Below are 26,306 nucleotides of genomic sequence, written 5' to 3'. Positions count from 1 at the left end.
CGTGTACACGCACATCTACACGCACATCTACACGCACATCTACACGCACGTGTACACGCACATCTACACGCACATCTACACGCACGTGTACACACACTCTAAACTCTGTAGCAATAAGACAGACATCACTTCCTATGCAAGAAATACACACCTTACAAATTCCAAGCTTTATCTTGTTCTTGTTGATATCCATCTCTTCCCAGACGTCCCTTTCCTGAGGGCGAGTGTGCCCCAGAGACCCAGGCAGTTTATCTGGGGACCCAGCAGCAGGGACACCGTTCTCCCCATCACTAAGCTGTTCATCTGGAAACACCTCATCTGTATTTTCTCGGAGCAAGTCTCCGGGGATGGGGGTGGCATTTGCAATTCTGAAATGTGAGGGTGGAAAACACAAAAATTTAAAAGACCAGAATAAAAGTTAATATTAGACAGACTACTCTTCATTTTGTCTCTGGATTTAAGTTTATACACAATTAAGAGGTAAACAAAAGCTAAAACTTTTTTTGTTGTTGTTTTGAGACAGGGTTTCTCTGTAGCTTTGGAGTCAGTCCTGGAACTCACTCTGTAGACCAGGTTGGCCTCGAACTCAGAGTGATCCTCCTGCCTCTGCCTCCCAAGTGCTGAGATTAAAGGCGTGTGCCCCCCACACCTGACAATCACTTTGAAAGTCAGAAACATCTGTTCTACTTTCTACGAAGCCTTCATTAGTAAAATAAAACTATCTATTCTTTAACACTTTTGTAAATAACAAAAACAATTATACATAGTGAAGTACGAAGGGATAAGAGGAAATAAATAGGGTTAGATGATTTTTTAAAATTTTTTTTAAAGATTTATTTATTTATTATGTATACAACATTCTGCCTCCATGTATGCCCACACGCCAGAGGAGGGTGCCAGATCTCATTACAGATGGTTGTGAGCCACCATGTGGTTGCTGGGAATTGAACTCAGGACCTCTGGAAGAGCAGTCAGTGCCCTTAACCACTGAGCCATCTCTCCAGCCCCTAGATGATTTTTTTTAATATGAACTGTGCACTACCGTTTCTTTAACTTTTAATTTTTATTAAAATAAGCCTTTTTTCATTCAATATATTTTGATCATGTTTTTCACTTCCTGGAATTCCTTCCTACCCACCCAATCGTGTGTTCTTTCACTCTTTATTTTTTTATTTTTTATTTTTTTTTTTTTGGTTTTTCGAGACAGGGTTTCTCTGTGGCTTTGGAGCCTTTCCTGGAACTCGCTCTTGTAGACCAGGCTGGTCTCGAACTCACAGAGATCTGCCTGCCTCTGCCTCCCGAGTGCTGGGATTAAAGGCTTACGCCAGCACTGCCCAGCTCTTTCACTCTTTAAAACAAATGAACAAACAAAAAGAAAACCCAAAACCAAACCAAACCAAAAAAAACCCACGGAAACAAAAATCAAAACCAACTAGCAAAGGAGCGGTAAGACTGAAAAAGAAAGAAAAACAAAGTGAGACAAATACTGCACACTGTGTTCCCATCACAAAGCTCACTAATAGATCTACATGAGAAGAATAGAAAACATTTGTAAGTATTTGTCTATACATTTCTTTCTTACTTTTATCCTATACTGGCATTGAGTACGATCTTGACAGGAGTACATCATCAAGCTGGGCTATACAGATTTCTTGTGAATGAATTCCAGGCCCTATTTTACATAGTTGTCATCACTCAGTCTACTGGTCCATGCTAGGCTTTTAGTTTTTATCCATCACTAACTCAAAAGGCCTCTATGTCGCTGGGTGGTAGTGGAGCACTCCTTTTAATCCCAGCACTTGGGAGGCAGACACAGGGAAATCTGTGAATTTGAGGCCAGTATGGTTTACAAAGGAGTTCCAGGACAGCCAGAGCTAAACAGTGAAACCCAGTGAAACTCTGTCTCAAAGAACAAACAAACAAATAAAATAAAAATTTTTTAAAAGTCATCTGTGCTCCATAAATACTGGTGTTGTTTTTTTAAATTTATTTTTATTTTCTCTGGATTTAATTTCTTTTCTTTTCTTTCTTTGTTTTTCTTTTCTTTTCTCTTTTTTGCCTGTATAATATATATCTATGTGAGGTTGTCAGATCCCCTGGAACTGAAGTTATAGACAGTTGTGGGCTGCCATGTGGGTGCTAAGGATTGAATCTGGGTCCTCTGGAACAACCAGTGCTCTTAACTTCTGAGCTATCTCTCCAGCCACAATACTAAGGTTTTAAAAAAATATTTCTGATTGAGCACAATATACAAAGAGATTTCTAACAAGTAACAATATCTAAACATAGGAAAATAAAACCCTTAATGGACTGTGTTGACATACATCATTACTGTGAGCAGCAAAATACCCTTCCCAGGCATGGTGGCTCATACCTTTAGACCCTGCACTTGGAAGGCAGAGGCAGGTAGAACTCTGGGAGTTCAAGGACAGCCTGGTCTATAGAGCAAGCTCCCGGACAGCCAGACCTACAGAAAGGGACCCTGTCCCGAAAAACAAACAAAAAACTAAAGGTCACACATGTACCCTGGCACTTCATTTCCTTCTGAGACCAACAATGGTTTCCTAAGGGCAGGGTCTGATTCTTTGCCCTTCGCTACTACCTCTGCCTAAGTTGGTCAATTTTAAGTGATCTCTATATCAGTCTTGTAGGTAAACAACCTAGAAAATTGATTCCTTCTCCTAAACTCTCCTAATCAAGAGTTTGACAAAAGGAGAGAAAATTCCTCACCTAAAGAATTATGGCTCAGGGATATGAAGATGAAAGGGGAGGTAGGGATGAGCTCAGTGGTACAGCACTTGGCCGGCATACACCAAGGCCCTGGGCTCACCCCTAACACCTGTGCAAAGAAAAAGGGAAGGGAAGGAGGGAGGGAAGGATGAAAAGAAAAAAGAAAGAAAAGAGAGAAAGTAGGGTCTGGAGAGATGGCTCAAAGGTTAAGAGTACTGGCTGATCTTGCTGAAGACCCAGGTTTGGTTCCCAGCACCTGCATGTTGGCTTGAATCCATCTGTAACTCCAGTTCCAGGGGAAGAAGGAAGGTGGTGACGAGGGTAAACTGACCAGTCAGTATGAGGTTAGCACTAGCACACGCTGTGTCCAAAAGTAAAAAAAAAAAAAAAAAAAAAAAGGAGCAAGGAGGCAAACACTTAGAATCCCAGGCTCAAAAGGCAAAGGATCCATAAGTTCAAGGTCAGTCTAGGCTACACAGTGAACTGAAAGCCAGAGAGAATATACAGTGAAACCCGGCCTTAAAAAATAAACAACTCAGCAGGTGGTGGTGGTGCATGCTTTTAATCCCAAAGACAGGTGTTTCTCTGAAGTTGAGGCTAGTGAGTTTCAGGACAGCTAGGGCTACACAGAGAAACCCTGTCTAGAAAATAAATAAATTAATAAAAAAATAATTATGACTCATTCTTTCAGGTTCCCATCCGCATTGTTGAGAAATACCAATAATGCTTCCTCTACTCTGAGAAAACCCATGGTACCTGCAACATCAACAAGTCACATTAGCTCTACGTGCCCATTCAACAGAATGAACCATTAGTATTTTCTAAATTAATCAATTCCAGAAACCTAAATACGAAAAAGATAACTCAAAGAAATGCTCAAGGCTTTCCCACATGTCTGAGCACTTCACAATGTGAGGGGTTCAGTATGGACTAACGGGAACACCTGCATTCAGAAATGGCGCCACACACTGAACTGTGTAGGACATACCCAATTGCAGCAGGGGTCAAGCGGGTGTGCAACTGAGGGGTGGCAGAGGTGGTGGTGGTAGTTAGGGAGCCATCAGTTCCACTCTTCTCCCAGTCAAAAGGGTCACTCTCAATTACTCCAAAGGTCTTGATGCTAGTGTCAAACACGGAAGTAAGAAGCTAAACCACAAAGAAAAAAACTACAGTGAGCCAACAGTAATATACTTAACATTCTTCTATAGCAGAAAGCATACCAGACCCACAAAAAAGATTTATGATATGATTCCTTCAAAATTTATGGTTTAAAGAAGGAAACAAACTGGGACTGTGTGGATGACAATAAGAAATTAATGATCATTAATTAACTAATTTTGATTTTGGTACCAGTATATAGTTGTATGAAACATTTTGTTTATAGAAGACATATAATACAGTCTTTTATTTATAACCTACTCTCAGATAGCCTGGTAAAAGGAAGTATGGAATGTGATTATATATAGCCATATATATATTTAGGTTAATCACTTATTTGGTTATTTATCTATTTGTAAAGAGGACATTTTTCTTTTAATTTTACTAATATTTATTGAGCTCTACATTTTTCTCTGCTCCCTCCCTGCCTCTCCTCCCCCTTCAACCCTCCCCCAAGGTCCCCATGCTCCCAATTTACTCAGGAGATCTTGTCTTTTTCTACTTTCTACTTTCCATGCGATCAGATCTATGTAAGTCTCTCTTAGAGTCTGCATTGTTGTCTAAGTTCTCTGGGATTGTGGTTTGTAGACTGGCTTTCTTTTTTTTATGTTTAAAAACCACCTATGAGTGAGCACATGTGATAACTGTCTTTCTGTGTCTGGGTTACCTCACTCAAAATAATGTTTTCTAGCTCCATCCATTTTCCTGCAAAATTCAAGCTGTCATTATTCTTTTCTGCTGTGTAGTACTTCATTGTGTAAATGTACCACATTTTTCTTATCCATTCTTTGATCGAGGGACATTTAGGTTGTTTCCTAATTTTCTGAGAAATCGCCACACTGACATCCAAAGGGGTTGTACCAGCTTGCATTCCCACCAGCAATGCAGAAGTGTTGCCTTTTCCCCACAACCTCTCCAGCATAAGTTGTCATCAGTGTTTTTGATCTTGGCCATTCTTACAGGTGTAAGATGGAATCTCAGAGTTGTCTTGATTTGCATTTCTCTGATGACTAAGGATGTTGAACATTTCCTTAAGTGTCTTTCAGCCATTTTAGATTCCTCTGTTGAGAGTTCTCTGTTTAGGTCTGTACTCCATTGTTTTTTATTGGATTATGTGATCTTTTGGTATCCAATTTCTTGAGTTCTTTGTCTATTTTGGAGATGAGACCTCTATCTGATGTGGGGTTAGTGAAGATCTTTTCCTATCCTGTAGGCTGTCGTTTTGTCGTGTTGACCGTGTCCTTTGCTTTACAGAAGCTTTTCAGTTTCAGGAGGTCCCATTTATTTATTGTTTCTCCCAGTGTCTATGCTGCTGGGGTTCTATTTAGGAAGTAGTTCCCTGTGCCAATGTGTTCAAGTGTACTTCCCACTTTCTCTTCTGTAAGGTTCAGTGTGGCTGGCTTTATGTTGAGGTCTCTGATCCATTTGGACTTGAGTTTTGTGCATGGTGATAGATATGGGTCTATTTTCATTCTTTTACATGTTGATATCCAGTTATGCCAGCACCACTTGTTAAGTATGCTTTCTTTTTTCCATTTAATTTTTTTTTTTGCTTCTTTATCAAATATCAGGTGTTCGAAGATGTGTGGATTGATATCTGGGTCTTCTATTCGGTTCCACTGGTCCTCCTGTCTGTTCTTATGCCAATATCAGGCTGTTTTCAGTACTGTAGCTCTGTAGTAGAGTTTGAAGTCAGGGATTGTGATGCCATCAGAAGTTCTTCTATTGCCCAGGATTGTTTTGGCTATCCTGGGTTTTTTGCTTTTCCAAATGAACTTGAATACCGTTCTTTCGAGGTCTTTGAAGAATTTTGCTGGATTTTGATGGGCATTGCACTGAATCTGTCTCTGTAACTTCTAAATGTTTATGTATGGTTTTCTTTGTTGTTGTTTTTGACAGGGTTATATTTTTTTGTTGTTGTTGGTGGTGGGTTTTTTTTTTTTGAGACAGGATTCTCTGTAGCTTTGGAGACTGGAACTTGCTCTGTAGCTTAGGCTGGCCTCAAAATCAAAGAGATCTACCTGCCTCTGCCTCCTGAGTGTTGGGACTAAAGGCATGTGCCACCACTGTCCGGCCTAATATTTTTTAATAACAATGACTTTAACTAAAATGTATTTTCTAAAGAATTTGGCTCAACACCTACCCACATATAACCCACAAAGATGTCTGATGCTAGTTTACAGCCACGGCTAGACACAGACTCAGTGTATTAATATTTCCCTTATTTTTAGCACAAATCCAGTCAATAACAGTGCCATTTATCTCCACATGAAAATTTAATTTGCCACTTGAAAGAAAATGAACAGGAATTATTTGTAGTATGATATATTGAACTTCACCTTTACTGAGGTTCTTTTTTTGTTTGTTTGTTTTTGTTTTTGTTTTTCGAGATAAGGTCCCACTGTAGTTTTAGAGCCTAGCCTGGAACTAGCTCTTGTAGACTAGGCTGGCCTCGAACTCACAGAAATCCACCTGCCTCTGCCTCCCAAGTGCTGGGATTAAAGGTATGCGCCAGCACCACTAGGCAATTTCTGAATTCTAACTGAATAAATGCAAACTAGTGACTCAATAAAGCACTTACCCCCAGAGAATACAATAGTGACTTGACTGACTCAAAGATCATTCAAAGCAAAAGGAAGTGCCTCACTTCAGTGACACATAAGTAGGTGAAAGATGTAAAGAAATGCACATAATTTTTCCTTCTTTGATATTTGGGATATTTTGGCTATATGGGAACAAAATCCAAAACTTGTATTACACTCTGTTAAACAGATCCAACAGGACAGAGGAAAGAATTAAAATTAAAAGGATACACAGCATCAGCTGTTTTCAAGGTTTTGTTTTTAATTTTTTAAGTTTTTCTTTATTTTAAATTTTATGTGCATTAGAAATTGCCTGCATTTGTGTATGTATACCATGTGTGCCTGGTATCCAAGGAGACCAGAAGAGAGCATGAGATGTCCTGAAACTGGAGTTACAGATGGATGTACCTCACAAAGGTGTGGAGCACAGAGGGCACAACCTGCAGCTTGGATGTGGCCTTTACCATAGGGCACAGCGCTAGCTTGGATATGGCTCTCTTTTATTAAGTTGGTATTCCACAGCACTAGCCTCTAAGCCAGAGAGCTGGCATCTTAACAACACCAGCAATGTCTGCTTAGAAATGCTCATAGCTGGGCATGTTGACTGTTGAAGATCCTTCACAGAAGAATATCCAATATAATTCTGGACAACATCCCAGAATTACTGTTATGTTGTTGTAACTCCCAGCTAGTTGTATGCAAATCTGTCCTAGCTGAATGAGGTCTTGAGGGGAAGAGATTGGATATATACACTGAGAAAAACTAGGGAGAAGGAGGAGGCATTGTCCATATAGACTGAAGACTTTCTTTCTAGTCTAGCTGCTCTCAGGCCACCCACACTTCTGTGAGTAACTCCTCATTCATGTGCTGTAAGTAAGCCCAACAAAATAAACTCACTGGTCCCTCAGGTTGAACTCTGGTGAAACTGAGTTCTGACTTGTCAATAGCTTGCTTAGTCTTTTCCCATGGAGAAAATTCTCACAACAGATGGGAAATTTGTTAGTTTTTATGATTCATGGTATAAGAAAGAAAGTCAGTAAATAGCAGAAAATGTTAGAAGAATGAAAAAATGGGGCCAGGTGATGGTGGCGCACACCTTTAAATCTACGCACTCGTGAGGCAGAGGCAGGCAAATCTGTGAGTTTGAGGCCAGTCTGGTCTACAGAATGAGTTCCAGGACAGGCACCAAAGTTACAGAGAAACCCTGTCTTAAAAAAATAAACAAACAGGGCTGGAGAGATGGCTCAGAGGTTAAGAGCACTGACTGCTCTTCCAGAGGTCCTGAGTTCAATTCCTAGCAACCACATGGTGGCTCACAACCATCAGTAATGAGAACTGGTGCTCTCTTCTGGCCTGAAGGCATACATGCAGGAAGAACACTGTATACATAATTAATAAATAAGTCTTTGAAAAAGGTATATGCCACCACCACCAGGCAGAGAGCATTTTCTTAATTAGTGATTGACGTGAGACTAAAACAGGATGTGAGACCAAAGCAGGTTAAGGGTTCTGTTTGCAGTTAAGAGTAAATTGCTTTTTGTCCTATGCTAAGTCCTTGTAAGTTAAGGTTTGTATTTGTAATTAAGAACAAGTTCTTGTCTCAAAAAACTAAAAAAAAAAAAATGGACTCATGCCAGGCAGTAGCAGTACATGCCTTTACTTCCAACACTTAGAAGGCAGAGGCAGGTGGATCTCTGTGAGTATGAGAGCAGCCCGGTCTACAGAGTGAGTTCTGGGACATATAGGGCTACACAAAGAGACCCTGTCTCTCAAAAACAAAACAAAAAGAAAGGACTCACACAGAAGCTCAAGAATAATTTGAGCTTAGAAGAAAACACCAGGGATGGGAGGTGGTAGCACATACCGTTAATCCCAGCTCTCAGGAGGCAGAGGCAGGCAGATCTCTGAGTTCGAGGTCAACCTGGTCTACAAGAGCTAGTTCCAGGACAGGCTCCAAAACCCCAGAGAATCCCTGTCTTAGAAGAAGGAGGAGGAGGAAGGAGAAGGAAGAAGAAGGAGAAGTAAGAGGAGGAAAACATGACAAGCGAGCGGCAAACCTCGGCGACTGCCTAGAGGAGGTGGAGGAGAGGGTTGGACACATGCCTGGGAGAGAAGCTTTAGAGGTCCTCAGGAAGCCCAGAGCAACAGGAAAAAGCATAATTAATTAGGCTCTGGATAGTATATGAAAGAAAGACAGAAGAAAAAGAAAAAGCCATGCCTTTAAAAAAATAAAAAAATAAGCAAACAAAAAAAAAAGGAAACTGGCAAATTTTTAGTCTAGCTGGACTTATGCATGAAGATTAAGATGGAAAGAAAGCAGAAAGGAGAAGGCCCCCGCGGGGTCTTCCCAGCCCAGATGACAGTGTGACTGAGGCTAAATGACTGTCGTGTTTCCCCAACAGTCCCAGACACAAGGTGCAAACCACAAGAGATGCTATTTTGACAACTATATTTCATTAGTGATTTTCTCTTTGACAAAAAATTGTTGCTCAGATAGAAAACTTCAGACCCTGGCTCACTGCTGCACCTACTTACAGCCTAGAGAGACAAGCCCACTTTTATTTTAATCAGAAAATTAAGACAATGGCTAGATTTCTTTTCCTTTTCTCTTTCTAGAAGCAGTCTGGAAGGGACTTCACAGTGATTCTAGCCACTCCAACAACTACCAAAATGGCTGAAAGCAGATCCTGGGTGCAATGCTCTACAGACTAGCCTTGGAGTCCTAAGGAAAAACAAGAGACATCAATCAAAAGATCATCTTGTAAGCCCAACAAGAGATTCTAATGGACTTTGATTTGGAAGTTCAAAAATATCCTCTGTTCTGGCTTCTTCTTGGTTGCCAAAACACTTTCACACCTCTCCTTCCTGGCCTCAGTCAAGGACTTCCTTCCCCTCACAGGGAACTGCTGTGTGAAGTGGGGACTACCGATGTGCTCTTGAGGTCCTTTAGACAGACCCAGTGGAGGAGTCCCTGACTGCTATACTCAAACTCCCACACAGCTGGAAGAAGCCAGATCAGACACTGCTCCAATACTACAGTAGCAGCTAGGATTACTGTGGGGGGGGAGGGAGGCTTGTGAAAATAAGAGATATAATTTTAATGGCAAAAATTTTTAAAAAACTAACCTGGTTTTCTCTTGGATAAAAAGCCAGAAATGTTCCTGCATTTCTTGGCAGTCTCATCTTTGCCAGAGACCAAGGACACAAAAAGGGACTCTGATCTTTGATCTGGTTTCTAAATGATTATAGGAAAACCTTCTCAGAACAAGAGAATGTTGAAGTAGAAGCTTGTTAAGCAAAAACTTCTGATTAAGAGAATAAAGTCCTAGCCTGCGTGGAACCTAATATTCCATTTGGGCTAGGTCGACTGCCTGGCCAAGGAACTACCCGTAGGAAGGCAGCATCACCTTCAGAAGCGCATAGAGACCATATTCACCAAACACTCTCTTGGTCACTTTAGAGAGTCTTTACAAAGTCAGCATGTGCTGGCTGAGTTTTAAGGGGAAAAATGAAAATTATAATAAAAAGGAGGAATAATAAACTTTTTCCCTCCTATCAAAGGAGGCTAGGCTGCCAAGGACCAATATTCCACAATCTTTCCCCACCCTGTAAAACTTTAAAAGAAATTTAAAATTTTTGTTGTCGCTTTTGTTTATTGAGACAATTTCTCACTGCGCAGTCCTGGATTGCCCAGAACTTGGTATGTAGGCAAGGCTGGTTCTCAATCTACAGAGATTCACCCGCCTCTGCTCTCAAGTGTTGGGATTAAAGGAATGAACTAATGCATCATGCTAAGAATTCAAATATTTTAATCTCCCCTACTGGTAAAACTTCTGCTTACCCAAAGACCCTGCTGGGTTCCCATAACATAATGGCCCGTTCCTCCTTTCCTCTATGTCTTATGGGCTGCTTTCCAAATTAGCCAATCAGGAGTAAATGGTGATGCCGAACCTCAACCAATGAAAAATAGTCAACCACCCCCTTAAATTAGTTTTGAATTAAAGACAGAGGCTATCTTGCTAGCCTGGTTTGGGTCATGGCATACCCTGTTTGCAAAAAGAAACTATGGGTTACTTCCATTTGGTTCATATATTTTTTTTGTTCAACACCAAGAGTGTATTTTCCTATCATTACTGTTTTAACTTCTTGCATAAACTGAGAAACATGCCCATGGTTCTCTGGAGCATATCTGGTAAGGTACAAAACAAAGTACTGCCTTTCAAAGTTGAGCTCAAGCTGGGCACGATGGCACATACCTTCAATACTAGCACTTGGGAGAGGCACAGGCAAAGGCAGGGGAATCTATGTGAGTTTCCAGCCAGCCTGGTTCACAAGAGCTAGTGCTAGGACAGGCTCCAAAGCTACACAGAGAAATCCTGTCTTGAAAAAAAAAATATTACTCCTATAGTAGGAAATGGAAGAGACTCTAGTTAACATCTGGGCTGAGTGATCAATTAACATGAGCAGGATAAGCAATGTCAGGACACACAGACATTCCAGGGAGGACATCCTGGGGTAACAGCTGGGAGCCCTATCTGACCGCATCGGGAAGACCAATAGAGCCCAATCCTACAAGAACAATGACAAGGAAAGGAGGAAAGAAGGTGAGAGGAGCAGAGACAGAAATGGTGCATTCCTCTCCACTACCCACTAAAGTCAAGGCCATCACTATCTCTATCCTCCTGGCTACAAAGAAGACTATCCTTCCACTTCACTGGAGTAGAATCTGACCAGTGTGACCAGTGCAGTCTGGCTAGTAAGCCAAAGTGTTACAGATCATTCTCAGACCTGGACAAACATGCACACCTGTTCTTCCCAACTGCAAAAAGCCTGTGTGCATAAGAAACCATTTGAGAGTTGCCTAGCAAAGCCACAACAAACTGACTAGTGTGTTACACGATCAAGAAATCTACATGGTGTTTAGACAACCCATTTCCCCACTTTCTTTCCAAGGCACTGCCTCAATAACTTCCCAACTCAACTTTAAGTCTCCTTTGCTTCCAGAAATGCATGCAGCTAAAAAAATCTATTCTCTTAAAACACAAAGAGGGAGCTGGTGAAAAGACACTTGCTGCCAAACCCAACAAGACTCCACATGGTGAAAGGGCTGATCCCATCTGTCCTTTGATCTACACAGCACCCTGGTATGTGCACCTCCTTACATACAAATCTGTAAACGTAAATTACAAAAGAAACACAAATAGGCTCTGCTGAGGATATTTGTTCACACTGCATGAAGATGCATCTATGTTTTGTCTCATCTGCCTAGGGCACCTGACTGATTTAATAAAGAGCTGAGTGGCCTATAGTTAGGCAGGACTTCGATTCTCAGGGTTAGAATCTGGCGTAGCAGGAGATGCCAGGTAGACAAGGAGACAGTTGGACTTACAGAAGAGGTAAAGAACAAAGTGGCAGAACGTAGGTTAATAGAAACAGGTTAATTTAAGTTACAAGAACTAGTTGGAAACACACCTAAGATAAGGCCAAACTTTAATAATTAATAAGTCTCCATATCATTATTTGGGGGCTGGTGGTATAAAGAAGTCCTACTACAAGAATCACCATATCCGTTTTTTTTTTGTTTGTTTGTTTGTTTTTGTTGTTGTTTTGTTTGTTTTCAAGGCTTCCTCTTCACTTAGAATAAAATTCAAACCTCTTAAAAAGACTTACAAAGCACTGCAGTATCTAGTCTCCTGTTCTCCAACCTCATCTCAAACTGTTTACTCCTTTTGTGATATGAAGCTCCCTTGTTTTATTTCAATTTCTTTCTTACCTCAGGATGTAGACATAAGCTCTTACATCTGCTTATAACATTCTTTCTCTTAATTTTCTTCTTCATATGGCCAACATAGTTCAACATTTGGAGGCTTAGCTTGAATTGAGGTGGGGGTAGTTACCCTAAAACACCTATATTATTATTGTTATTCTCTAAACCTTGTTTGAGTCAAATAGCCCTGCAATACCTTCTATACCTCAATTCGCGTGTCATCAGGAAGTGGATTTAGAGAAGTAGCAGAGTGCTTACTTAGCAAAAACAAAGCTCTGTTTTGGCCCCAGAACCAGGAAGGATTAAAAAAAAAAAAAAAAAAAAACAGAAAAAGACCACCACCACCAAAACCAACCAAATCACATGGAATAGATGTTGTCAGAGGTAAAGCTACAATATTTTAGTATGGCCTCTATTTAAATAGTTCTATTTTGTAGGTATGGTAGTGTACTCCTGTATCCCCAGAATTTGAGGAAAAAGGACAGGCAGAACTCTGTGAGGTCACCCTGGTCTACATAGTGAGAACCTATCTAAAAAAGCAAAGCAAAATAAAAACAATGAAGTTTATCCATTTATTTATGTAGGGGTACCTATTAGATTTTTTCCTTATATTTCCTAGTTCAAAGAATAATAGCAATAAACCCAACGTAAGACACAATTCACTCAACATCTATTGAAAATGTGTGTGCTAGTATCAGATTTAAAGAGAAAATGTATGCTTGCACGTCTATACAACATTCCACCCAAACAGAAAAGAATGTACCTTCTTCTCTGCAGCTCATGGAACCATCTCAAAAATTGATCACATAATTGGTAACAAAGCAAACATCCATAGATACAAAGAAATTGTAGTAACCACCTGTGTACTATTGGATCACCATGGAATAAAGTTAAAATTCAACAACAATTTCTACCCCCAGAAAGCCTACAAACTCATGGAAACTGAACAGTCAACTACTGAACTACCCCTGGGTCAAGGAAGAAATAAAGAAAGAAATTAAAGTCTTCCTTGAATTCAATGAAAATAAAGACACAACATACCCAAACCTATGGGACACTATAAAAGCACTGCTAAGAGGAAAGTTCATAGCACTAAGTGCCCACATTTAAAAAAAGGGTGGAGGGGAGAACACTCACGTTAGAGACCTGACAGCACAGCTGAAAGCTCTAGAAAAAAAAAAAAAAAAAGCAGACGCATCCAGGAGGAGTAGAGGATGGAAATAATCAAACTGAGGGCCGAAATCAACAAAATAGAAACATATAAAACAGTCCAAAGAATCAATGAAACAAAAAGTTGGTTCTTGGAGAAAATCAACAAGATTGATAAACCCCTATCCAAATTAATCAAACAGCAGAGAGAGAACACGCAAATTAATAAGATCAGAAATGAAAAGGGGGACATAACCACAGACACAGAGGAAATTCAGAGAATCATTAGATCTTACTACAAAAGCCTGTATGCCACAAAATTGGAAAATGTAAAAGAAATGGACATTTTTTTAGATAAGTACCATATACCAAAATTAAATCAAGACCAAGTGAACAATTTAAATAGACCTGTAAGTAGCGAAGAATTAGAAGCTGTCATCAAAAACCTCCCTACCAAAAAAAAAAGCCCAGGATCAGATGGTTTCAATGCAGAATTTTACCAGAACTTCCAAGAAGACCTAATACCTATACTCCTTAATGTATTTCACAAAAGAGAGACAGAAGAATCATTGCCAAAATAGTTTTATGAAGCTACAGTTACCCTGATACCAAAACCACACAAAGACTCAATAAAGAAAAAGAATTACAGGACAATCTCACTCATGAACATTGACGCAAAAATTCTCAATAAAATACTGGCAAACCGAATCCAAGAACACATCAAAAAAATTATACATTATGATCAAGTAGGCTTCATCCCAGAGATGCAGGGCTGGCTCAACATACGCAAATCTATCAATGTAATCCATCATATAAATAAACTGAAAGAAAAAAACCATATGATCATTTCATTAGATACTGAAAAGCATTTGACAAAATTCAACACCCCTTTATGATAAAGGTCTTGGAGAGATTAGGGATACAAGGTTCTTACCTAAATACAATAAAAGCTATATACAGCAAGCCGACAGCTAACATCAAATTAAATGGAGAGAAACTCAAAGCCATTCCACTAAAATCAGGAACAAGACAAGGCTGTCCACTCTCTCTATACCTCTTCAATATAGTGCTTGAAGTTCTAGCAATAGCAATAAGACAACATAAGGAGATCAAGGGCATTCAAATTGGAAAGAAAGAAGTCAAACTTTCGTTATTTGCAAATGATATGATAATGTACATAAGTGACCCCAAAAACTCCACCAAAGAACTCCTACAACTGATAAACACCTTTAGTAATGTGGCAGAATACAAGATCAATTCCAAAAAATCAGTTGCCCTCCTACACACAAAGGATAAAGAAGCAGAGAGGGAAATCGAGAAGCATCACCTTTCACGACAGCCACAAAGAGGATAAAATATCTTGGGGTAACTCTAACAAAGGAAGTGAAAGATCTATTTGACAAGAACTTTAAGTCTTTGAAGAAAGAAACTGAAGAGGATACCAGAAAATGGAAGGATCTCCCTTGCTCTTGGATTGGGAGGATCAACATAGTAAAAATGGCAATTCTACCAAAAGCAATCTATAGATTCAATGCAATCCCCATCAAAATCCCAACAAAATTCTTCACAGACCTTGAGAGAACAATAATCAACTTTATATGAAAAAACAAAAAACCCAGGATAGCCAAAACAATCCTATACAATAAAAGTACTTCCAGAGGCATTACCATCCCTGACTTCAAATTCTATTACAGAGCTACAGTAATGAAAACAGCTTGGTATTGGCATAAAAACAGAGATGTTAACCAATGGAATCGAATCGAAAACCCGGATATTAACCCACAAACCTATGAACACCTGATTTTCGACAAAGGAGCTAAAATTATACAATGGAAGAAAGAAAGCATCCTTAACAAATGGTGCTGGCATAACTGGATATCAACCTGTAGAAGAATGAAAATAGACCCATATCTATCACCATGCACAAAACTCAAGTCCAAATGGATTAAAGATCTCAATATAAATCTGACCACACTGAACCTGATAGAAGAGAAAGTGGGAAGTAGTCTGCAACACATGGGCACAGGAGACCACTTCCTACATATAACCCCAGCAGCACAGTCAATAAGAGCAACAATGAATAAATGGGACCTACTGAAACTGAGAAGCTGGACAGTGTCCAGCAAAGGACACTGTCATTAAGACAAAAAGGCAACCTACTGAATGGGAGGAGATCTTCACCAACCCCGCAACAGACAAAGGTCTGATCTCTAAAATATATAAAAAACTCAAGAAACTAGACATTAAAACTCTAATTAACCCAATTAAAATTGGGGCACTGAATTGAACAAAGAATTCTCAACAGAAGAAGTTCAAATGGCCAAAAGACACTTAAGGTCATGCTCAACCTCCTTAGCCATCAGGGAAATGCAAATCAAAACAACTTTGAGATACCATCTTACACCTGTCAGAATGGCTAAAATCAAAAACACTAATGATAGCCTTTGCTGGAGAGGTTGTGGAGAAAGGGGTACACTCATCCATTGCTGTTGGGAATGCAAACTTGTGCAACCACTTTGGAAATCAGTGTGGCGGTTTCTCAGGAAATTTGGTTTCAACCTACCTCTGGATCCAGCAATTCCACTCTTGGGAATATACCCAAGAGAGGCCCTATCAGATAACAAAAGTATATGCTCAACTATGTTCATAGCAGCATTGTTTGTAATAGCCAGAACCTGGAAACAACCTAGGTGCCCCTCAGTAGAAGAATGAATGAAGAAGGTGCGGCACATATACACTTCAGAGTTCTACTCAGTGGTAAAAAACAATGACATCTTGAATTTTGCATGCAAATGGATGGAAATAGAAAACACTTTACTGAGTGAGATAACCCAGACCCAAAAAGAGGAATATGCTATGTACTCACTTATAAGTGGATTCTAGCCATAAACAAAGGACATTGAGCCTATAGTTTGTGATCCTACAGAAGCTAAATAAGAAGGTGAACCCAAAGAAATATATATAGTTATCCTCCTGGATATTAGAAGTAGACAAGATCACTGGGCAAAAGTTGGGAGCAGGGGGTAAGGGTGGGTTGGGGGGAAGGGGAGATGGGGAGAGAGAAGGGAGAAGGGGAGGACTGGGGAGAGTTTGGGGGAATGGGATAATTGAGATGGAGGAAGGATGTCTTAACTAAGGGAGCCATTTTAGGGTTGGCTAGAGTCTTGGCTCTAGAGGGGTACCCAGGTGTCCAAGGGGATTTCCCCAACTAGGTCCGTGGGCAGCAGAGGAGAGGGTGCCTGAACTGGCCTTCTCCCATAGACACACTGATGATTACCTTGCATATCACCATAGAACCTTCATCTGGCGAGGGATGGAGATAGAGACAGAGACTCACATTGGAGCACCGGACTGAGCTCCCAAAGCCCAGACAAAGAGCAGAAGGAGGGAGAACATGAGCAAGGAAGTCAGGACCGCGAGGGGTGTGTCCACCCATGGAGACAGTGGGACTGATCTAATGGGAGCTCACCAAGGCCAGCTAAACTGGGTCTGAACGAGCATGGGATCAAACCAGACTCTCTGAATGTGGCTGACAATGAGGGCGGACTGAGAAGCCAATGATAATGACACTGGATTTTGATTCCACTACATGTACTGACTTTTTGGGAGCCTAGTCTGTTTGGATGCTCACCTTCCTAGGATGGGGGGGTGGGGGCTTGGATTTCCCACGAGGCAGGGCACCCTGACTTCTCTTAGGACTGGAGAGCGAGGGGGCGGTGGAGTGGGGAGAGTGGGAGGGAAATGGGAGGATGGGAGGAGGTGAAAATTTTAAATAAAAAAAAAATGTGTGCTTGCTTTGGTAACACATGTACTAAAATTGGAACAAAACAGAAGATTAGCATGGTCCCTGCACAAATATGACATGCAAATTCGTGAAGTGTTCCATATTTAAAAAAAAAAAAAGACTTAGAAGAAATTCATCCAGGGAGATGGCTCAGTGGTTAGAGGGCTTGCCATACAGGTGTGAGGACTAGGGAGCTCAGATCCCATATGCAAATGGCCCTTCAGTGATTCCAGTGCTAGGGGGTGGGACAAACTGGCTAACTAAACTAGCTTTATCAGTTAGTTCAACTAAGGACCTCTGCCTCAAACAATATGGTAAAAAGCAACCATTTACACCTGTATGAGAGATAGAAAATCTAGTTTCTCTATGGTTTAAAAACTAATAGGTGGTGGTACATGCTTTTAATCCCAGCACTCAAGGGAGGTGGATCTCTGAGTTCTAGACCAGCCTGGTCTACAGAGTGAGTTCTAGAACAGCCAGAGCTGTTAGAGAAACCCTGTCTTGGAAAAACAAAAACAAACAAATAAAACTAATAGGAATATAGACCTGGAACTAGCTCTTGTAGATCAGGCTGGCCTTGAACTCACAGAGATAATTCTGACATTCTTAAATCTATAAAAGTAAATGTAAGCCGGGCGGTGGTGGCGCACTCCTTTAATCCCAGCACTCGGGAGGCAGAGGCAGGTGGATCTCTGTGAGTTCGAGGCCAGCATGGTCTACAAGAGCTAGTTCCAGGACAGGAACCAAAACCCTGTCTCGAAAAATCCCCAACATAAATAAATAAATAAATGTAAAGCCTAAAAGAAAGGAAAATCAACATACAGAACTCACAAAGATGGTTACCTGGTAGTCCGGTTTTGTAAAATAATCCAAAGAAGAAATATGATCAAGAAAGGTGCTGAATTCGGGAGGGAGGTGCTTCAGCATGAGCCGATGGTCATACCTCTCCTTAATGGAACCTACTTGCTCCTGGAAGAGAAAGAGAACAGGAACCAAAGTCAACATCTCTTGAAAGCTATGATTACAAGCACAGCCAGCAATCTCAAGGGAATGTACCAGGCTGTGGAATAAAAGTGGTTTAAAGTACAAACAAGAATAAGTGCTCACTAATGGCTTACACACAGTGCTTTCGAGTGGGAAGGGAAGACTGAATAATGCAGAGCAGACAGAGAGATGTGGAATCTGCACCAGGGAACTAAGTTCCTTTAATGGGTTACTTTCCTTTACCAGCATAGCATTTATTTTCCAAACAAAATAATCTGATAATTGAAAACTAAAAGGTAAACTTCACATCAGAGAAATGTAGTTCTTATAAAATGTATCTATTCTCAGTAGACCCAGAAAAAAATAATATTAATTATCTAATAACAGCCCACAGAGAGGAAAAGACATATTGTGATGCAGTAAAACTGCTTATAGATTTTAAGTTTCATATACAAGTGGATTTTCTTCTTGTTTTTTAATTAATTTATTTTTATGAATACAATGTTCTGTCTGCATGTATGCCTGCCCACCAGAAGAGGGCACCAGATCTCATAGATGGTTGCTGCTGTGAATTGAACTCAGGACCTCTGGAAGAGTAGCCAGTGCTCTTAACCTCTGAGCCACCTCTCCTGTCCTGTGAATTTTCTTCTTTAAAAATTTGAAATAGAGTTTACAACTAAACTGATACCCAAATGCAAAAATTATACACTCATGAGAGGGATTATGGATTTTTTTCATTTTGTTTTTTTTTTCCACTGTCGTTTGTAGTGCTAGGAGTTGAGTCCAGGGAGTGACAAATGCTCAGGATGCACTGTGCCACTGAATGACGTGCACATCTATTCCACATGATAACTCAGCACACAGAGGTCTTATACTAAGTATATTTTCAACAAAAATGATTACTGAGAATTTTTATTTTGTTTTGTTGTTTTTCAAGAATGAGTTTCTTTGTGTAGTCCAGACTGTCCTGGAACTCACTCTGTAGACCAGGCTGGCCTAAAACTCAGAGAGATCCACCTGCTTCTGCCTCCCAAGTGCTGGGATTAAAGTGTGTGTCACCACCGCCCAGCTTGAAGAGAAATTTTTATTCTTTTCCCAACCAAAACAGACATTACAATTCCAGATTACCTTGTCCTTTATTTTTCTCCAAGGCAGCTGGCCAACCACAAACTCTACCAACATGTAGAATAGAGACCAAAGGTCATCATGCCTTCCCATTTCCTTGAGAAATAAGAAAATTCGGTCATGTGACATTACCAATTCTTCTGAGAGCATTACATTGTTTAAAGTCCACCCATTAATTTCCCATCATCTGATAAACATCTACATATCAAGTTACATATCAATCCATACGAAGAATATATATATATATACTAAGAAATATTTTGATATAAATAATACACTATTTGGAGATGTAGTTCAACAGTAGAGTAATTCACTGCATGTGTGAAAGACCCTGGGTTATGGGCTGGAGCGATGGCTTAGCAGTTAAGAGCACTGGTCCTGAGTTCAATTCCCAGCAACCACATGGTGGCTCACAACCATCTGTAATGAGGTCTGGTGCCCTCTTCTGACCTGCAGGCAGAACACTGTATACATAATAAATAAGTCTTTTTCTTTTTCTTTTTTGAGATAGGGTTTCTCTGTGTAGCTTTGGAACTTGTCCTGGCACTCACTCTGTAGACCAGGTTGGCCTTGAACACAGAGATCCGCCTGCCACTGCCTCCCAAGTGCTGGGATTAAAGGCGCTTGCCACCAATGCCCGGCTAAATAAATAAATCTTAAAAAAAAATGACCCTGAGTTATATTCTCAACACCACAAAAAACATCCAACACCAAAAAGCAAAAACAACACAGGGCTGAGGATACAGCTCAGTTGGTAGAGTAATTGCCTAGCATGCACATGACCCTGGGTCTGACACCCAGTACCTCACTGGGTGCAGCAGTGCACGCCTGTAATCCCAGGATTTGGGAGGGAGAAACTGAGGGACCAGAAGTCAAGGCCATCCTTGCTACTTAGTGAGGGTGAAGCCAGCCTGGGACGTAAGAAATCCTATTTAAGAATGAACCAATAAATAAAATAAACCCCTAAAATCCACAAATGTTGAAAATACAACTAACAATTTACTAACTAATAAATGCTTTAAGGAATAAGAGATAGGCAGGCTTGGTGGCGCATGCCTTTAATCCCAGCATTCAGGAGGCAGAGGCAGGCAGATCTCTGTGAGTTCGAGGCCAGCCTGGTTTACAAGAGCTAGTTCTAGGACAGGCACCAAAGCTACAGAGAAACCCTGTCTTGAAAAAACAAAACAAAACAAAAAAAGAAGTAAGGATAATTAATGAGATTGTAGCTCAATGGTAGTCTGCTTAACTACTCGGGGGAAAAAAAACCCTAGATTTTATTGCCAGCACTGAAAAAAAATTTTTTCATACATACACATACACACTCTGTTTTTGTTATTTTTTTGTTGGTTTTTATATAGGATATCTCTGTGTTACAGCCATGATTATCCTGAAATTCATTCTGGAGGCAGAGAGGCAGGTCAATCTCTGTGAGTTCGAGGCCAGCCTGGTCTATAGAGAGAGTTCCAGGTCAGGCTCCAAAGCAACACAGAGAAACCCTGTCTCAAAAAATAAATAAATCAAAATAGAAAAACAAAAATTAATTCTCTCTTTTTTAATATTTATTTATTTGTTTGTTTATTTGTTTATTTATACAATATTCCGTCTGTGTGTATGTCTGCAAGCCAGAAGAGGACACCAGACCTCATTACAGATGGTTGTGAGACACCATGTGGTTGCTGGGTATTGAACTCAGGACCTTTGGAAGAGCAGGCAATGCTCTTAACCACTGAGCCATCTCTCCAGTAATTAATTCTAAAAGTCTTTTTTTTTTTTCTTTTAGTTAGAAACAAGAAAATTGCCAGGGCGGTGGTGGTGCACGCCTTTAATCCCAGCACTCAGGAGGCAGAGGCAGGTGTATCTCTGTGAGGTCAAGGGCAGCCTGCTCTACAAGAGTTAGTTCCAGGACAGGCTCCAAAGCTACAGAAAAACTCTGTTTCGGGCTGGAGAGATGGCTCAGAGGGTAAGAGCACTGGCTGCTCTTCCAAAGGTCCCGAGTTCAATTCCCAGCAACCACACGGTGGCTCACAACCATCTATAATGAGACCTGGTGTCTTCCTTGCCAGCAGTACATTGTATGCTTAATAAATAAATAAATAAATATTAAAAAAAGAATTAAAACAAGCAATAGTTTTTTTTAAAAAAGAAAAACTCTGTCTCGAAAAACCAAACCAATCAATCAATCAATCAAGAAAATTGCTGTTTTAGCTTACGCTATTTATTGCTTTTGTTGCAATGTAGGGTTTTAATCAAGTCTTCCCACACTAGTCAAGCGCTTTACCACTGAGCTACATCTCCTTTGGAAGATGCTCCTTGTTACAAAAACAAACAGCTTGATGTACAGAAGTTATTACATATTATAGAAGTCTCTATATTCTGTCAGATATTGTTTTTTTCATTGGTTTGGCATGTCTGTGTGTGTACATGTCTGTGTCCTTATTTGCTATGGTAAACGTGTAGAGATCAGAAGACCACTTGCCAGAGTTAGTTCTCTTCTTCCACTATGTGGGTTCCAAGGACACTCAGATTGTCAGGCTAGCTGGTTAAGGACCTTTACCTGCTGAGCCATTATGCTGGACCCAACCCACAAATAATTTCTTAGAAAAGAATCCAGATATTTTATTTCTTCAAACATCTATATTTAATTTTCAACACTAATACATGATTAAACAGACGCATTCCCAACAGATATACTTAGCTTTTGCCTTTTCTGACAAATACAACTACATTTTTTCTGTAGCTGCCCATATCGGTCATCCACTATACATCTTACCATAAATTAGTATCATGAATTCCTTTACCATCAGCATTACACAAAACAGTAAATTAAAATGACTATTTAGGTAGCTATAAAAGGGACCCTCAACTCCTAAGCACTTTTCATATCTCTGAACTAAAATATGAAGATATCAGTCTGATGCAAGCTAGGAACACACAGTTATGACAACCTGCATCAGACAGATACATACCCTGTTCCGATGAGCATTGACTGATGCATAACGAACTGTCCCTCGAAAGCCTGCCACAGCACGAGGCTACAATAAACCACACAATCATAAGAAAATAAATAGCAAAAAATTTAACACAGGAAACACATGAAGCAAATGTAGTGCATTACTATCATAATAAAACACGACTTATAGTAATTTTTATAAAGAGATTATAGAAAACTAGAGAAGGAGTATTTCTAAACCACAACTTAAAACACTGATGTTTTAATTATCTTGGACTTGTTTTCTTCTATCTGTTATTTCTATTTATTAATTTGTTTCTCTCTCTCTCCGAGTGTGTGTGTGTGTGTGATGTCAGGGTAGGGGATGATGAACCCGACAATGTGCAAGTGGATGTCAGAGGACAAACTTTGGGAATTGATTCTTTTCTTCAACCACATGAGTCCTGAGGACTGAACTCAAGTCATCAAGCTTGGTGACAAGTGCCTTATCTGCTGAGCCATCTCACAGGCTTATCTATGTTTTAAAGTATGATAGCATAATATGGTCATTGGGCTTGGGAGATGGAGCTCAGTGGCAGCACAACTGCCTACCACGTATAAGGCTTTGGGTTTGATACCAAGGAACGAACACACACACAGCCCAAATGTTTTTATGAAATATACACAGCTCTGTAAATTAGAAGAATCAAATGTTTTCATTGACCCAGAATCATGCCAAGTACCAAAGTATCATAGTACATACATTAATGCTTATGCTTTGGTTACAAATAAATGTAAGAACACAGAGAACCACTATATCATTTAAGATGCCAATCTCACCATATTTTGTCTATTTTATTCAAACTTAATTTGAAAGAGGTTAGAACTATACTTACATGCCGGGTAGTGGTGGCGCACACCTTTAATTCCAGCACTCGGGAGGCAGAGGCAAGCGAATCTCTGTGAGTTCGAGGTCAGCCTGGTCTACAAGAGCTAGTTCCAGGACAGGCTCCAAAGCTACAGAGAAACCCTGTCTTGAAAAAATATGTATGTATGTATGTATGTACACACACACATATACACACACACTCTTACATGCATAAACAATTTATGTTAAAATTTAAATTTTGGATACTTAGTTATTCTAGGTAATAGAGATGAAGCCAAACATGATCATAGCCTCAGACAATATAACACCAAATAAAGTCCACACGCTACTTGGCTTAAAAGACTTTCTATACCTTGCCTTCTCATAGTGAATCTACTATAGTTTCTTCTATCACCTTTTTTTTTTTTATCTAGTTCAAAACCAAGACTGCTCTCTCCTCTTGCCCAGCTTGACTAAAGCGGCTCCATTCCAAACTGCTGAAGTCAAGAACACATGGCTAGCCTCCCCAGCAGGGTCCACCAAGGGCTCTCTTTCTAGAAGGAGCAGGACTGGAGCATTCCCACCTCGCCTTAGCAGCCTGCTGATGAAGGGACAGAGATGTGTGTGGTGCACTGCCTCTGACAGACTTTCTCCTGACATGACTCTAGACAGACTCCCTGAAGTCTCTTCTAAAGTTGGGCTTGATTAGGGAGCATCTTTGTTTGTCTTTGCTAGTCCAGTTTTGACAAAAATCTCTGAGTGTCAAATCCCCTGGAAATGGAGTTACAGACAGTTGTGGGCTGTCATGTGGGTGCTGGGAATTAAACCCAGGACCTCTGAAAGAGCATTAGGTACTCTTAACCACTGAGCCATCTCTCCAACCTCGGCAAAAACCATAAGAGGTAAGTTTAGGTGGTGGCACATGCCTTTAATCCCAGTCCTGGAGGCAGAGGCAGGCGGATCTCTGTGAGTTCGAGGTCAGCCTGGTCTACAGAGCTAGTTCCAGGACAGGCTCTAAAACTACAATGAAACCCTGTCTTGAAAAACCAAAAACCAAAACAAAACAAACCCTCTACTTGGACATTTGATCAAATTCCTTATACCCATATCTCCCTAGCTCACCACTGCGGTGCGCCTTAGCATGACTACCTTCATATACAAATTCACCAGAGAAGAACTTTCTATGTATCACAAAGTTACAACTCATGTTGAAGGGACTCTAGCCAGTCCAAGCCTGGCAAACATAGCTCTGGCAGGCCTTACTTTTCTCCCTCATTCCCTCTGCCTTGCTAAAAACACCATTAAATTACATTCCTAAAGCTAGCCCCCAAGGTTGGCCACATCCTCCTCCTAAGGCTGACTACCAAGGTACAGCTATCAAAGTATTGAAGTTCAGCAATCAAAAACTCCTTTTAGCTACCCTAATTAACATGTCTAATCAAATTAAACACCTCATCCTAACATGGGCATGGGGTTTCTGCTTGTACCTTTATAAAATACCAAGTTCCTATGTGCCACATCTGTCTCCTTTTATCCAGAGGCAGTCAGTCCCTTGTCATCATGTCCATCTGTCCTTTGTGCTCCCCATTCCCTTGTTTCCTTCCCCTTCTCCCTGGCCCTCTATCTCCTGTCTTTGCCTCTAACCACCTGCCCTTTGTCACTCTGTGTTGAGAACTTGGTCTTGGGGTGTCTTGAGCCTATACTAATCCCTTTAACAACCCCTACTGATTATATGTAGCTAACTCTAGACACTAGTTTCTTAATCTTGTCAACTACTGATCTGATTTCAATAAAACAAACATCCATTTTTTAATTCACTGAGCTTTATCCCCCTCCTCCTAACATTAATTCTGATACCTAATTAGCATTTCTTTAAAGCGATAATAGAAATAATAGTTAATTATCAAGTATTAAACAGTAATGAAAAAACTTACTGGTCTGACATCACCACAGGAATTGGTAAATTGTCGGGCCAAGCCAAAATCAAGCATGAAACATTTCCTACATGTACTGGGAAAGCGTCCCATTGCGAAGTTTGACTAGAAAAAAATAAAGATGGAAAATACATTTTCTTATAATAGTCTCACCTACATTTTATGCTGCATGAATTCTTCTAGTCTATATAGCACATTGCAGATACAGTACTGTAAGTTTATAGTTTTTACTAAGCACTAATATATAGTATAATTTAGTGGCTGGTTCTACCTCTCAAGGGAAAATTAAAGCTTTTCATAGTGGAGTATCCTTATAAATACTATTAGTAACTTGAGAAAGAGCTGTTAATGTCTCTACCACCAGGAACACTAAGCAAAAATAAATTTAAATGTTTGTACAGTTATATATAATAACAACCAAATTAAATTCAGAACTAGAATTCTTTGAAATTCTAGTTTAAGTTACTGCTTAAATGACAACCCAAGCTCCTAAATGAGGAAAGCTAGGGATGGGGTAAATACACATAACATAAAAGAATTTTTATTACTTTTCAATCTTTTAGTTAAGTATAAAGGCTGGTCATGGTGGCGCACACCTTTAAATCCAGTATGAAAGGCAGAGGCAGGCTGATCTCTCTAAGTTCAAGGTCAGACTCGTCAGCAAGTTCCAAGTTAACACTGTCTTAATAAACAAATAAATAAAGGAATTTCCTATACGTATCATAAAGCTGAATCTCACTAAAATTAAAAAATACAATCCAGGAAAAACATTCCAAAACAATCCTAATGAGAAAATGCTTTACATTTTTTCTCTTTAAAAAAGAGAAATCAGTGTAGCCAGATATGATGGCATAGACTTTTAACTCCAGCATTCAGGAAAAAGAGACAAGACAATCAGTTTAAGGCCACCCTGAACGATACAGCAAGATCTGTCTTGATATGTGAGACCCTGCCTTAAAACAAAACATAAAAGCCTCAAGCCTAAAACCTGTGTAATGTGTTGTGTCAAGTGACTTAAAGTTTGGAAAGTTAGATATGCAAATAAAAGAATTGCAATGGTAAAATTCAAGCTACTGTTCACTTTTTATTTTTTTATTTTAATTTTTTTAAATTTTTTTATTGAAAAGAAAAAAAAAATTTCCGCCTCCTCCCAGCCTCCCATTTCCCTCCCCCTCCTCCCGCCCCTCTCCCCCTCCCCCCACTTTTCTCCTCCTCCCTCTCCAGTCCGAAGAGCAGTCAGGGTTCCCTGCCCCATGGAAAATCCAAGGTCCTCCCCCCTCCATCCAGGTCTAGGAA

General features: G+C 40.1%; 1 protein-coding gene and 1 non-coding gene across 5 annotated transcripts in view; one reads left to right on the top strand and one right to left on the bottom strand.

Annotated features, from left to right (window-relative positions):
- Nucleotides 1-26,306, bottom strand: part of Ttbk2 (tau tubulin kinase 2) — a 127,834-nt gene that overhangs the window by 30,119 nt on the left and 71,409 nt on the right. For 3 of the 4 annotated variants that reach the window (XM_050134427.1, XM_050134426.1, XM_050134429.1), the window contains 6 exons: nt 25,011-25,115; nt 22,246-22,311; nt 19,283-19,375; nt 18,014-18,139; nt 3,719-3,876; nt 152-368 (listed from right to left, as the gene is read on the bottom strand). In XM_050134427.1, coding sequence (XP_049990384.1) covers nt 152-368; nt 3,719-3,876; nt 18,014-18,139; nt 19,283-19,375; nt 22,246-22,311; nt 25,011-25,115 — 765 coding nt within the window. The remainder of the gene's footprint in view (nt 1-151; nt 369-3,718; nt 3,877-18,013; nt 18,140-19,282; nt 19,376-22,245; nt 22,312-25,010; nt 25,116-26,306) is intronic. The other variant, XM_050134428.1, reaches the window with a different exon arrangement.
- On the top strand, nt 17,174-17,278 carry LOC126496853 (U6 spliceosomal RNA). Its single transcript, XR_007590460.1, has one exon. It is a non-coding gene; the product is annotated as a U6 spliceosomal RNA (small nuclear RNA).

The sequence above is a fragment of the Alexandromys fortis genome, unplaced genomic scaffold (assembly GCF_014885135.2).
Source record: "Alexandromys fortis isolate MF-2015 unplaced genomic scaffold, M_Fortis_MF-2015_v1.1 scaffold_6, whole genome shotgun sequence".
In the NCBI taxonomy this organism is placed as follows: Eukaryota; Metazoa; Chordata; class Mammalia; order Rodentia; family Cricetidae; genus Alexandromys; species Alexandromys fortis.
This window is presented reverse-complemented; position numbering and strand designations above follow the sequence as displayed.